Genomic DNA, 15,059 nt, shown 5'->3' on the forward strand with positions numbered 1-15,059 from the left:
CAATGCCATCACTCTTACCACTTTGAGCCATAGCTCTACTTCCAGTTTTCTGGTGGTTAATTGGAGATAAGTCACTGACTTGGGGCTGGGAAGGTGGCTCAGTGGTAGAGCACTTGCCTTGATTGCTCCAGGCCCTAGGTCCGATTCCTCAGAAAAAAGCCAGAAGTGGCGCTGTGGCTCAAGTGGTAGAGCGCTAGGCTTGAGCTGAAGAGCTAAGGGACAGCGCCCAGGCCCAGAGTTCAGGCCCCACGACCAGACCCGCCCCTCCCCCCCCCCCCCCAAAAAAAAAGGCACTGACTTTTCTCTCACAGGATGAGTAGCTAAGATTACTGGTGTGAGCCACCAATACCTAGCTTCTTTTCAATCCCTAGACCCTTCAACTTTTCTTAAGCATTATTTTCTTCCTCACAAATACTATTAATATTTAATGTGTTATAAAATCTAAAACTAACTCTATTTCTTGGAAATGTTTTCAATGTAATTAAAGTTCTGCTTTATAAATTAGTCATCAGATATAAAATGGTAAAACTTGAAATGACAAAAATAAGCAAAACACTAATTGTTGAAGACATCTAGCTTTAGACTCATGAATGGCAGGCACTTCTAGAGGATAATGCTGTGTGGCTGCTTCACATGCTCTTACCATGCACATGGCTGCGGCAACTGTACTGGCATTCAGTATGCTGCCCAGGACTCTCTGGTTCATAGATGCGCTGACATCAACAGCCAATAAAAAACGCTTTCCAGTTGGCTCAACTGTCTGTTACCCAAGAGAAAACAAAATAAGAAAACCAATAGTCACAGAGATAATGAGACAAAACACCCAAGACTTAATATTCCCTTATCTTTAATTCAAAAGAGACTCTTAAGCCAGGGACTGAGGATGGTGCCTGTAATCCTAGCTATTTGGGAGGCTGAGTTCAGAGGGATCACATGTGGAGGCCAGACTGGGCAGAAAAGTTTGAGAGACTTCCCCATCTCAACCCATACTTGGTAGCAGCTGCACATGCCTGCTATCCCAAGCTCATGGGAGGGTGAAGACCAGGAGATATGTACTAGGCCAACCCAGCTGGTTAAAAGACTGTCTCCAGCCGGGCGCTGGTGGCTCACGCCAGTAATCCTAGCTACTCAGGAGGGTGAGATCTGAGGATTGCGGTTCAAAGCCAACCCGGGCAGGAGAGACAGTGAGACTCCTATCTCCAATAAACTACCAGAAAACAGGAAGTGGTGCTGTAGCTCAAGTAGTAGAGTGCTCCCCTTGAGCTGAAGAGCTGAGGGACAGCGCCCAGGCCCAGAGTTCAAGCCCCATGACCGACCAAAAAAAAAAAAAAAAAGACTGTCTCCATGGAAGGAAGCTGGCTTAGTGGTGTTTCATTCCACTGACAGGGTAGATGGATCACTGCCCAGGGTGTGTCTAGATGGCTGAAAGACACTATACTAAAAATAACCAGTGAAAAACAGCTGGAGGTGTGGCTCAGCATCATCATGCCAGCCTACTAAGAATCAGGTCCTGAGTTCAAACCTTAATACTGCAAAAAATAAAATAAATAAGAGACTCAGATCTATCAATTAATTACTATTGATACTATGTATCAATTATTTTGAAATGTTAGCTCTTACTACAGGTGAAACAAACACAAAAAAGGGCAATCTACTTGGTAAGTTTATTTAAATAAGTTACTATCCTATGTTTTATTCTTTTTCACTGAAGTTAGAAAACAACAACAACAAAAAAACAGTGGCATCAGATGCACTCACAGTATGTATCATTCCTGTCTTTCCTTAGCCTACACACCTATCCTGCTTTCTTGCTCAATAAATAGCCTATTTTACACATTTTTTGTTTTTTTTTTTGTCGGCCGTGGGGCTTGAACTCTGGGCCTGGGCGCTGTCCCTCAGCTCTTCAGCTCAAGGCGAGTGCTCTACCACTTGAGCTACAGCGCCACTTCCGGTTTTCTGGTGGTTTATTGGAGATCGGAGTCTCACGGTCTCTCCTGCCCAGGCTGGCTTTGAACCGCGATCCTCAGATCTCAGCCTCCTGAGTAGCTAGGATTACAGGCGTGAGCCACCAGCGCCCGGCTATTTTACACACTTTTTATCATGCAATCATATAATCCTTGTGTTCATTTGGCTTATGTCATTTAACAAGCTGTTTTCAAGGTTGATCCAGGGCTAGGAATGCAGCATAGTGGTGAAGTGGTTGTCTAGCATGCATGGAGCCCTGGGTTTGATTCCTCCGTACTGGGTTTGAGCCCTCAGTACCACATAAACAGAGAAAGCTGGAAGTAGCACTGTGGCTCAAGTAAGAGTGCTAGCCTTGAGTAAAAGAAGCTCAGGGACAGTGCCCAGGCCCAGAGTTCAAGCCCCAGGACTGGCAAAAAAAAAAAGACTTGTAAGGCAGGTACTCACCACTTGAGCCAGGCCTGTCTGATTCCTGATCTTAAGGGAAAAACCTTGTCTTTCACCATTGGTAATATTATGTTAGGATGTTATTTTTTGTTTAATTTTGATTTTTAAAGATATTTTTATTAGTATTATACAATAGGGTTTCACTGGGGGGAGGGGGGAGGCTGGGAAGGGATGTGAAGGGTAAACAAAGGAGGAGGCTGCAATGCTTGGTAAGAAATGTACGCATTATCCTGCCCATGTAACTGTAACTCCTCTGTACAGTATGTTCACAAATAAAATTAAATTAAATTAAAAAAAAAAAAACAATAGGGTTTCACTGTGACATTTCCACACATGGGTGCAATGTACCCATCAGCCTCGTCCATCTGTATTTCTCCCTGGCCCCCTTCCTCGCTTCTTTTACGTGGTGCCTGACTTGGGGCTTAAATTCAGGAAATAAGCACTCTTAACTTTTCTGCTCAAGACTAGCACTCTATCACTTGACACAGCCCCTCTTCCACCTTTCACCTAGGAGTGAGCCACTGGTACCTGGCTCTCCTCCCCTTCTTAAAAATCAACTTCCCTGGGTTTCACTGCTATATTTTTATATATGAATATAAGGTACTTTGACTACTATTCATCCTTGCCCTTCCAAACAGACTCTGTACCATGTTAATGAAGGCCACTAGTCTACTCCTAAGCTTATCTTATTAAATGTATTTGTATATTTATTTCTGAAATTATGATAGGGTAAAGCATTTTGTTGGTACTTTTCCCCTACTTTTCCTAATTTGAGTGAAAGTAATACCCATCATTGGCATTTTAAGTTTATGAGTAAAAATATTTCATCTTAGTTTGTGTGGCAAGTACACTACTCATATTAAGGCATTTAATTACATGAGTCTCATTTGAATAGCATTTGGCTCTAAAAAATGTACTTTTATGGGGCTGGGAAGTTGGCTCAGTGGTAAAGCGCATTGCCTTGCATGCCCGAGGCCCTGGGTTCGATTCCTCAGCACCACATAAGCAAAAAGAAAAAAGCCGGAAGTGGCGCTGTGGCTCAAGTGGTAGAGCGCTAGCCTTGAGCTGAAGAGCTGAGGGACAGCGCCCAGGCCCAGAGTTCAGGCCCCGCGACCGGACCCAAAAAAAAAAAAAAATGTACTTTTATGAAAGACATTTACAGCCAGGTGTCGGTGACTCACACCTGTAACATTTGCTACTCAAAAGACAAAGATCTGAGGATTGTGGTTTGAAGCCAGCCCAGGCAAGAAAATTTGTAAGACTCATCTCCAATAAACTACTCAGAAAAAGAAGTGGTGTTATCCTTGAGCAGAAAGAAGTTGAGGGACAGCTCCCAGGCCCTGAGTTCAAGCCCAGGGACTGGCAAAAAATGAGAAAAAGAAAAAAAAGACACATTTACATAAAAGCTAAGACCCTAAACAGAAACAAAAGGATTACCTTAAATGTTTTATAAAAAGCAGCATCCAATGCTTTCAGGATCTCCTCATCTGGGCACCACTTCAGCTTTCCTCTGAGCCCATGGCCCGCCTTGTAAGTTTCTAGTGCAATCAAAACATGAAAAGGATGTATATGAGCCTAGAAACAGAAAGAAACAAAGTAAATGCAAAATTCAAGTGAAAATAGTAATTATCTTCCTTAGATTTTTTTTTTTTTTGGTTACTGTAGCTAATAAACAAAACAGAGTAACCTAAACAAAACAGAGTATCGTTAAGGGTCAAATTGCAATTTGGTAGAAGTCTTAGAATATCTAAAAATTCTGCGTTACTAAGACTTTGGAGCCCATTTAAAAAAGTTGCCAGCTTAGCCAGGCAACAGTGGCTCACGCCTGTAATCCTAGCTACTCAGGAGGCTGAGAGTAAAGGATCTCGGTTCAAAGACAGCCTGGACAGGAAAGTCTGTGAGACTCTTATCTCCAGTAAACCACAGGAAAACCGGAACTGGCACTGTGGCTCAAGTGGTAGAGTGTTCGCTTTGAGTTGAAGAGCTGGGGGACAGCGCTCAGGTCCAGAGTTTAAGACTCACTATCGACCAAAACAGAAAAATTGCCAGTTTATTCTTTCATTTTAAATTAAGAAGTTGTATAAAGGAGTTATAATTCCCTAAGTAATGTAAGTACAATACTTGTGGAACAATGTTACCCCTTCCTTCAGTTTTCCTCTCCTAGCCCTTCAGATTACATAGTATACATTAAATACAATGACTGCATTTGCTCACCCTTCCTCCTTCCATTCCTCATCTCCTTGTGCCCAAAAACATTTCCTAGTATTTTTTTTTTTTGTCCTGGTCTGAACTCAAGAACCTGGGCACTATCCCTGAGCTTTATCCAAGGTTAGTGCTCTACCACTTGAGCTGCAGCTCCACTTGTTTGTTGTTATTGTTTTTGAGTGGTCAATTGAAGAGGCTTATGGACTTCTTCGCTTGGGATGGTTTTTACCATGACCCTGAGTTCTCAGCCTCTCGAGTACCTAGCCTCCCAGTACCTGGTATTCTTTTTTTTTTTTGTCGATCGTGGGGCTTTAACTCTGGGCTTGTGTGCTATCCCTCAGCTCTTTAGTTCAAGGTGAGTGCTCTACCACTTGAGCCACAGCGCTACTTCTGGCTTTTTTCTTTTTGCTTATGTGGTGCTGAGGAATCGAACCCAGGGCCTCAGGCATGCAAGGCAAGCGCTCTACCACTGAGCCACCTTCCCAGCCCCCCCATGTCTGGTTTTCTAATGGTTTTATTGGAGATAAGAGTCTCACGGACTTTCCTGCCTGGGCTGGCCTTAAACTGTGATCCTCAGATCTCAGCCTCCTGAGTAGCTAGGATTGCAGGCGATCCTCAGATCTCAGCCTCCTGAGTAGCTAGGATTACAGGTGTGAGCCACCGGCCAGCCTGGTAATCTTTCTGATAAAGTTTATTTGTTCAGAAGTTACCCACCCCTTTGGAGTTCTTCAAGTATACCCTCCTTTGGTAAGTTTCTAAGTATATGTACAGAGCTGTGTGTATGTTATCACTCCTAACTGTATTTCCTATCTAGCTTCCACATATGAGAGAAAACATGAGCTGTTTGTCTTTCTGAGCCTGTCTTACTTCATTTACCATGATTTTTCCTAGGTCCAACCATTTCCCTGAAAATAACATATTATTCTTTCTGATAGATGAGTGCAATTCCATTGTGAATATGGGCCACATTTTCTTGATCCACTCATTGGTTGTAGGAGCCTACTTTTTCAAGTTAGTACTAACCATGGCCACTGTGAAAGCATACCTTTTTTAACAGTTTTTCATTACATAGTTTTTCACATACTAAAGACACTTCAGAATTCCCTGGTTCAAGCACTGAGTTAGCAGTCATCTTTCCCAGATTCCTTAGTAATGCAGTAAGAGGCATTTCTTGTAACAAGGCCTTCCATACCTATAGGGAGAAACGGAAGGAATTAAAGGAACTCATACAGGTAGAGATACACAAAATTAAGGGAAACCAATTAAGACAACATAGCCGTATCAATGATAATATTTATAGCATATTCTCTAAGGCTTTTGTTTTGGTTTCAGGGACTTCCACACTCAAAAAAGCTAGCTTATTATTATTATTATTGGTCAGTCCTGAACTCAGGGCCTGGCTTTTTGTGTCTATGTGGTACTGAGGAATTGAACACAGGGCTTCATGCATGCAAGGCAAGCACTCTACCACTAAGCCACCTTCCCAGCCCAGGTAGCTTTCTTTTTATTAGAATAAATAAATGGAGTACAGGAGACTATTGTTATCTGTGGTTTATGATTCCAAGGAGACACTGGTGAGAACCACATGTGCTCAGGATGGAGAGTTCACCACTGCACTGTGGATACTTGATTCATTTTTCCTATAACTGTCTTTTAACAAGTGTCAATTTATCACTTTAACATGTAACTGGACCTGTAACTAAAGTGCATTCACTTTTACTAAACTTTTGGGACCCTACCTGCTGGGTGGGAACAAAATTAAGCACAGGGCAACACTCAGCAGATAAACACCATTAAAACAGCACTGGCAACAGGAACTTAAAAGGCTTTGCTTTTGAAATTCTTTTGTGGGGGAGGTGGTGGTGTTGCCAGGCCTGAGGCTTGAACTCAGTGCGCGGGTGCTATTCTCTGAGTTCTTTTTTGTACAATGCTAGCTCTCTACTCCTGGTTGTTAATTGGAGATAAAGAGTCTCAGAGACTTTCTTGCCAGGGCTGGCTTTATATTGTGATCCGCAGCTCTCAACCGCCTCGAATCTAGAATTATAGGCGTGTGCCACCAGCTGAAATTGATCCTCAGATCTCAGCCTAAGTGGCTAGGATTACAGGCATGAGCTACTAGACTTAAAATTTCTTTTGATTTTTAAAAATTTATTATTTTTCTTGACCATGCCTTGTCAAAACTGAGTGTAACTAAGGAGAGCATACTGGTATTTTATCGAAGAAATACACGTATCTTTTTTTTTTGTTGTTGCCATTCCTGGGGCTTGAACTCATGGCCTGGGCTCTGTCCCTGATCTCTTCAACTCAAGGCAAGCAATCTATGACTTGAGCCACAGCTCTACTTCTGGTTTTCTGATTGTTAACTGGAGATAAGAGTCTCACAGACTTTCCTGCCTGGGCTGGCTTTGAACCGTGATCCTCAGATCTCATCCTCCTGAGTAGCTAGGATTATAAGCATGAGCCAACAGCGCCCAGTTTCCACATCTTTTTTTTAAATGCAAAAAATAGTATATTTTTTGGAGTGGAACTAGTATAAAATGTTAATTACATATGGGTGTAATGTGAGACTATATTTTTACTTTTTTGATTGGCTGTGGGGCTTGAACTCAGGGCCTGGGCACTGTCCCTGAGCTCTTTTGCTCAGGGCTAGTGAGCTACCATTTTGATCCACAGTTCCACTTCTAGTTTACAGGTAGTTAATTGGAGATAAGTTTTACGAACTTTCCTCACCAGACTGGCATTGAACCACAAACCTCAGATGTCAGCCTCCCGAGTAGCTAGGGTTACAGGCGTGAGCCACCAGTACTCGGCTTGTTTTGAGGCAGGGCTTGGCTTGTAATTCTGCACCAGCGTTCCTGTGAGTATTGGCATGTGTTACCATGCCCAGTCATGTTTGTATTTTTAATAAACATTTGTTTTAAGACCTTTCTCTTTGGTGATGCTGATTATCAAACCCAGGGCCTTACACATGATTCTCTCTTGGCAATGATTTACTCACCTCTTTAGACTTTAAGTGATTTGTCAGCAGATGCTCCCTAACTAACCTATGCTCTTCTATTAGGTGAATGACTTCAAGTTCATCTTTTGTGCGCTTCACTCTCTCTACAGCCTCCAGATACTTCAGTAATTTTTCAGACTCCACAGGAAGTGCTTTTTCTTTATATAATTCATGAACTTCTTTCCAGCCCTTTGTAATATATTTGGTCACAATGGCAAGTCCTGTAACAAGATAATGAATTAAAAAGGCAGGTAGGATTACCAAGTAAAAAATAGAACATGGTTCTAGAGAATACATCATGATCCGCTTAACTAGACACACAGTGAAACTCTCTCAAAGTAGGCTGCTGCTTTCTGCATACAGCAAGCACATTAGGTATTTATGGATATTAATGGAAATTGACAGATAGGTCCTTTTTAAATTGATAATTTTCTTCTATAGCAGAAAGAGGCGTGGGATTAAGGAAACCTGGCTGTAGCCTATAACTGTCAACAAATGTTGCTCTTGTGAGATCTTAGTCTCTACATATGAAAGGTATGGGCATTTAATTCTCAACAGATACCTATGAAGGAAGTGTCAGTAGGACTATGGGGACTGAGAAACATGTACATTGACTTGTACTGTTGCCATGTATTGGCTTAGCACTGTCAAAAATTGTACTTGGCAATAAAGAGATAAGTCAGAATATAAAATTTTAAGTTAGGCACCAGTGGCTCATTTTTGTTATTCTAGCTATTCAGGAGGCTGAGGCTTAGAAGACTGGTTCAAAGCCAGCCTGGGCAGAAATGTTTACATGACTATCTCCAAATAACCAGCAAAAAAGTAGGTCTGAAAGTGTGGCTCAAGTGATATAGCACCTAGGCTCAGGAAGTACATGAGTTCAAATTGTACTACCAAAACCAATAAAAAAAATATATTTTTCTGTATGTCTTTTGATCTTTCACAAAGTATTGATGTGACAATCCATTTTTTCCTACAATATTTTATAGGCCAAATAAAACATCCATATGAGCTAGACTGAGTCTATGTTCTATATTTAAACTTAAAAGATGTGATCAACAGTAAGTCCTAGTCCAGGTGCCAGTGGCTCATGCCTGTAATCCTAGCTACTCAGGAGGCTGAGATCTCAGGATTATGGTTTGAAGCCTACACAAGGAAAGTCTTATTTTTAATTAAGGACCAAAAACTTCAAGTGGAGATGTAGCTCCTATGGTAGCCTTGAGCAAAAAAGTTTAGGGACAGTGCCCAGGCCCTGAGTTGAAGCTGTTAACATTTGCACCAAAATAAACAAAATCCCACACAGAAACAAACAATAAAACTAATTACGAACACGTGGCACTTTAAAAGCAGTCTTACCCAGTTTTATACTTACATTGGCACTCAAGTGCATAATCAATGCCTAATTAATTGAAGCATATTTTGTCAGTTACAAACACCCATTTTAGTAAAAACGTTAAAATATTATTTATTCAGTAGCTAATTTAGGAGTCTGAAAATCTGACTGTCAGAAGCTTAGGGAGCTTCTATGCTCATTGGGATAACAGGATCATGTTATTATCCAGGTGAAACGTGGCTACAACCCTCCTATCTATACTTCCACCCCTCGCTGGGATGCAGGTGCACACCATCATGCTCATCGGATCTTGTGAACGTTTTGGCCTGGAACCTTGATCCTACAGAATCACCCTCCTCTGGAGTTGGATGGCTGACCTGTACCATCAAGACCAGTGTTGGCTGAATTAGGGTCTTGCAATCATGCTTGCCTGGGCTGGAATAAAACATCAATTCCTCTCAATCTCAGCCTCCAGATTATAGGCATGAACCACTAGGAACAGCTTAGAACCAAAGAACTTTATGTGTGGGAGGCAAGTTTAAGGGACATCTAATTCTTCATTTTATCAACCAAGAAAAGAAAGTTCAGAGTATTATGTTCACATACTTAGAAACTAATTTGTGTAATTAGAATGAGTAATAGGTATATTTTACTCTAGTACCTGCTACATCCACCATGCAATATCTCAATGTACAAAGCTAGGTGCATATATACCAGATCAAAGACATTAAAGTAAAAAGTTTGCTGGGTACTGATGATGTGCCCCTGAGATCTCAGCTATGCAGAATGCTTAAGTAGGAGGGGATCTTGGCCCAAGGCTGGCCTCCAGCAAAAACACAAGACCCTTCTGGAAAAGGAAATAAAAAAAAAAAACTAGAAGTATGGCTGAAGTGGCTGAACACCGATGGGCAAGCCCAAGGCCCTGAATTGTCCACCCCCAACTAAAAATTAAAAACAAAGAGAAGGGGCTGGGAAGGTGGCTCAGTGGTAGGGCGCTTGCCTTGCATGCATGAGGCCTTGGGTTCCATTCCTCAGCACCACATAAACAGAAAAAAAAAAAAGCCAGAAGTGGCACTGTGGCTCAAGTGGTAGAGTGCTAGCCTTGAGCTGAAGAGCTGAGGGACAATGCCCAGGCCCAGAGTTCAGGCCCCACGACTGAACCCCCTCTCCCCCCAAGAAAGAGAAAATAAGCCCACAGATAAACTGGGTGCTAGTGGCTCACACCTATAATCCTATCTACTCAGGTGGCTAAGATTGGGAAGACTGTGATTCAAGGTAAGACTGGGAAAGTTCTGGAGACCCATTCTCCTATGAGAGGTAGGCAGGTGGCATCACTTGCAATCCCAGGTACTATGGGAAGCCAGACCCTGCCAAAAAGCAAACCGAGTTCAAACCCTAAACCCTATGCAGCTCAAAATTAAATAAAAATGCCATATGACTTGAGTGTTCTAAAGTCTTTAAAGAGGCTTTTTTTCTTTTTTTTGTTTGGTGTGCTGTCCTGGGGCTTGAATTCAGGGCCTGGATGCTGTCCTTGAGCTTTTGTGTTCAAGGCTAGTGAGGCCCAGAGTTCAAGCTCCTGCGACCAACAAAACTACCCACCAAAAAAAAAAAAAAAAAGAGCCTAACACAAAACAAAACACTATGAAAACATAAACAAGCTTGATTTCATTTAAAAAGTGTGTCAAAATCAATCCCCACACATCAAGAAGAAAAAACTGAGGGGAGGGGGAACAAAGAGAATATATTCTACTAAATACATCTAAGAAGTTATAAATTCTTCTAACATGTATCCAAATTCTTATCAGTGCCAAAAAATTAAATGCTCACTAAATATTACTTGAATCAGAGTAGTTCACATAATCAATGTCAAAAAACAGTAATTAACTAGGCAGAAGGGCAATGACATAATATAATGCATACGCCCAAAGGCACAGCATATGAGAAGATGAGCTGTGACCCCAGAATACACATCTAAATAATAAGATGCCATTCTCTGCCTACACAATAGCCCATTGAAACGTGTGGAAACCGGCCACTGTTCCCTTCTATGTGTGGACTTTACAGTTATATATACATACTTGTATGTAAATTTTCATTATAATATATATTTTTATTTATTTATTTATTTTTTGATGGTTGTGGGGCTTGAACTCTGGGCCTGGGCGCTTGTCCCTCAGCTCTTCAGCTCAAGGCGAGCGCTCTACCACTTGAGCTACAGCACCACTTCCGGTTTTCTAGTGGTTTATTGGAGATAGGAGTCTCACAGTCTCTCCTGCCCGGGCTGGCTTTGAACGGCGATCCTCAGATCTCAGCCTCCTGAGTAGCTAGGATTACAGGTGTGAGCCACCAGCGCCCGGCTATATTTTTATAATAGTATAAAAAGTGATACTACTTAATTAAAATCAGCACAATACTAAGACTAAACTGTAGAATATTTATATAATATATAAGCAATTATTTTTTACTGACCTGAGAAAAATAGCAATTCTTTTTAACAGAAAGTATGTAAAGCTCTTTTATTTTTTTTGGTAAAGCACAGCTAAGTAAATAGGAAGAATGATATATATGCAATAATATATAAATGTCATATTCAGTCATTTCTTCTTGAGGGCAGAACTCACACTTTCTATATCAGTTTTCTGCCTAGGGTCTTGGAACTCTCTATCTTCCTGCCTCAGACTTCTCTGTGTGCCACCACAGCCAGTGTATTCAACTGTTTATAAATAAGTAATACCTAATTAAAAAAATCAAAATAAAGCATATATGCAAATACATGCAATGCTGGACGCAGCGCCTCACACTGCCAGTAATACCAGCTACTTACGAGGCTGAGATCTGAGGATTGTGGTTTGAAGCCAGCCTGGGCAGGGAAGTCTGTGAGACTATTATCTATAACTTATCACCAAAAAACCCAAAAGTGGAGTTGTGGCTTAAGTGGGTAGACCGCTAGCTAGCCTTGGGCAAAAAGGACCTTAGGGACTGCCCCCAGGCCCAGAAGAAAATACAAAAAACAGTGCAAGTGGCTCACGCCTGTAATCCTAGCTACTCATGATGCTGACATCTGAGGATCTCAGCAGGAAAGTCTGTGAGACTCTTGTCTCCAATAAGCCACAAGAAAACAGGAAGTGGCGCTGTGGCTCAAGCAGTAGAGCGCTAGCCTTGAGCTGAAGAGCACAAGGACAGCGCCCAAGCCCAGAGTTCAAGCCCCAGGACCAAAGAAAAAAAAAAAAAAAGAAAAAAACCAAACAAAAAAACAAATAAATATCTGCAATACTTTATTGATAAACTTCATTGGAAAGATCATTTCTGTCAAAACTTGATCATCATGGATTACTGAAGAGATTCTGGGTATGAAGCCACCATTATACAATTCACATAGAAGAGACAATGGGGAGGGCAATTCTACTACATTCCAAGAACCATGCTACCTTTTTTTTTTTTCCCTTTCCCATTCCTTTATCCCCTCTCCCCCCCACCTAAATATTTTAACATACATTTCATCACAACAACTCTAAGGATTACTACTCTTTGTCCCTCATTTAAGGGAGCAGGTTACAAAAACTCAGAAACACTAATTTATTTCACTTGAGGACACAAAGTAATGAGCAGGACTAATATTTGAGTAGTTGTCTTTTTAAATTTTACTTCTGGCACCAAAAAAAAAAAAAAAAAAGTCAAATTTTGAGCCTGCTGACTTTTTTAGAAGCTCAAACTTTAATAAGTTATCCTTTCTCAGGTCCTGTTTCTCTTCTAAGGATTAGTGATTATTGTAGATTGTAGATGCAACTACTTATGGGGATAGGAAAACTCCAAGTTAACATGCTTGCTGACAATCTCCTGAATTTAAATTCAGCATTACTTCTTGTGGCCTTAGGCTCCTTGGCAGTTACGTTCTAGGAACCGAGGGAGTTGGGAAAAGCCTTGCTATCTGCCATCTACTGACAAGCAGTTTCTCTGCTACTGCTTTTGTCTGTGTGGCACTCAGAACCTATGGTCACTTGGGTGACCAGTCTAGTTATTAGCATTTAGCATGGTAAATCTGTCATGATTTGGGATGCATGTGGCAGATGTTTAGTTCTAGACTGACATTAAATATATTTGAATTAGTCAATAGGTCCTGTGAATAAAAGGCCAGTTCTAGAAAACAATACACAGTTCACATGAAAATATGAGATCACTACATTGCCCCTTCAGGAGGTCTTATGCTTACCTTCACTGGAAGGTTTAAGATGTGACAGTCTCAAAAGATCTTTGTGAGACCAGCCATTTCTTTGTTTGTATTTTGTAACTGCTAGAGCCAGTGCCATGCCACCTTTTTCATTGTACCAGTCTGCAACTGCTTTCCGAAGAGCACGACCCCACATCCCACATCTCATGCTCTCCTTCAGGTCTTTCTTGAATTGGATAAAGGTAAAGAGATGGGTAGGGATGCGACAAACCTCAGGAACAGCTTTAAATGCTGCTTGTTTTGTGCTGATGTCAGAACACTGGGAACAAATAGCCAGTGCAAAGAGCAAAGGCTCTTGTTTTGCCGTTCTGCCTTCTTGACTGAAAGACTTTATTTCCTGTATCACTTCAAATCCTCTGCCATCTTCGATCAGTCTAATCAAAGCTTCAGCATTTTCCAGGCCCAGTTTCTGTTCTTTGATGTAGTAAGTCCCACCTTCAGAACCAAAGCATAAGAACCGATGTAGGCGATTCATGTCAGTGACCTGCCATACATATCCACCTTCAGAGTTGGATATTTGCTTCTCATTCAGTGGCTGCATTTGGTTTACTGACTCCTCCATTTTTCTTGTCTGTGAGAAAACCTACTGAAAAAAAGCAACATATTACAAGTAAATAGACATGATTTACAATTACATAAGAGTAAACTGCAATTATTGGGGCTGGGAAAGTAGCTCAGTGGTAGAGTGCTTGCCTTGCATGCATGAGGCCCTAGGTTCAATTCCTCAGCACCACATAAGCAAAAAGAAAAAAAAGCCGGAAGTGGTGCTGTGGCTCAAGTGGTAGAGTGCTAGTCTTGAGCTGCAGAGCTGAGGGACAGCGTCCAGGCCAGAGTTCAGGCCCCACGACCGGAACCCCCCCCCAAAAAAGAGTAAACTGCAATTATTAACTTATTGACTATTACAAAATCTTTAAGCTAAATATCTTTCAAACTCAGTAAGTCTTTCAATACAAAATCAATATAAGTGGCCCTAAAGAAAAATTCTGAAAGGTAGGAAAAAAAATTGGACCAATCAGAAATGATTAATAGTAATATCTTCCTTAAACACTTAAGTTTTTTTTAAAGATGCTTTTCTATTTTCTTTTTTTGTCGGTCGTAGGGCTTGAACTCTGGGCCTGGGCTCTGTCCCTCAGCTCTTTAGCTCAAGGCGAGCGCTCTACCACTTGAACTACAGCGCCACTTCCGGTTTTCTGGTGGTTTATTGGAGATAGGAGTCTCACGGTCTCTCCTGCCCGGGCTGGCTTTGAACCACGATCCTCAGATCTCAGCCTCCTGAGTAGCTAGGATTACAGGTGTGAGCCACCAGCGCCCACCTTAATACAGTTTTTTTTTTGTATGCAAGTGCTGGGGCTTGAACTCAGGGTCTGGATGCTGTCCTTGAGCTTTTTCACTCAAGGTTTGCGCTCTACCACCTGAGCCACAGCTCTACTTTCAGTTTTCTAGTGGTTAATTGGAGTGTCTCACGGGCTTTCCTGCCAGACTGGCGTTAAAACACAATCCTCAGATCTCAGCCTCCTGAGTAGCTAGAATTACAGGCATGAGTCAACAGCACTCAATTTCATTTGTATTTTTTTTTTTTGGGTCCGGACGTCGGGCCTGAACTCTGGGCCTGGGCGCTGTCCCTCAGCTCTTCAGCTCAAGCCTAGCGCTCTACCACCTGAGCCACAGCGCCACTTCCGGCTTTTTTTCTTTTTGCTTATGTGGTGCTGAGGAATCGAACCCAGGGCCTCAGGCATGCAAGGCAAGCGCTTTACCACTGAGCCACCTTCCCAGCCCTTCATTTGTATTTTTATAATGTAGGGCGATGCAAAATACTTCAGAGCAACCACTCCTCCCCCCAAAAAAACCCCACACCAACAAAACACACAGAAAAACACTGGATTACT

General features: G+C 41.8%; 1 protein-coding gene across 3 annotated transcripts in view; it reads right to left on the minus strand.

Annotated features, from left to right (window-relative positions):
* The window catches only part of Ro60 (Ro60, Y RNA binding protein), a 28,137-nt gene that overhangs the window by 2,953 nt on the left and 10,125 nt on the right, over positions 1–15,059 (minus strand). For 2 of the 3 annotated variants that reach the window (XM_042701148.1, XM_042701150.1), the window contains exons 2-6: positions 13,156–13,759; positions 7,613–7,833; positions 5,660–5,806; positions 3,847–3,984; positions 644–760 (exon numbers count right to left, since the gene is read on the minus strand). In XM_042701148.1, the coding sequence (XP_042557082.1) occupies positions 644–760; positions 3,847–3,984; positions 5,660–5,806; positions 7,613–7,833; positions 13,156–13,735 (1,203 nt within the window). In that variant the 5' untranslated portion in view covers positions 13,736–13,759. The remainder of the gene's footprint in view (positions 1–643; positions 761–3,846; positions 3,985–5,659; positions 5,807–7,612; positions 7,834–13,155; positions 13,760–15,059) is intronic. The other variant, XM_042701149.1, reaches the window with a different exon arrangement.

This window comes from Dipodomys spectabilis, unplaced genomic scaffold (genome assembly GCF_019054845.1).
Source record: "Dipodomys spectabilis isolate Male_0828 unplaced genomic scaffold, ASM1905484v1 ptg000288l, whole genome shotgun sequence".
NCBI classification, from domain to species: Eukaryota; Metazoa; Chordata; class Mammalia; order Rodentia; family Heteromyidae; genus Dipodomys; species Dipodomys spectabilis.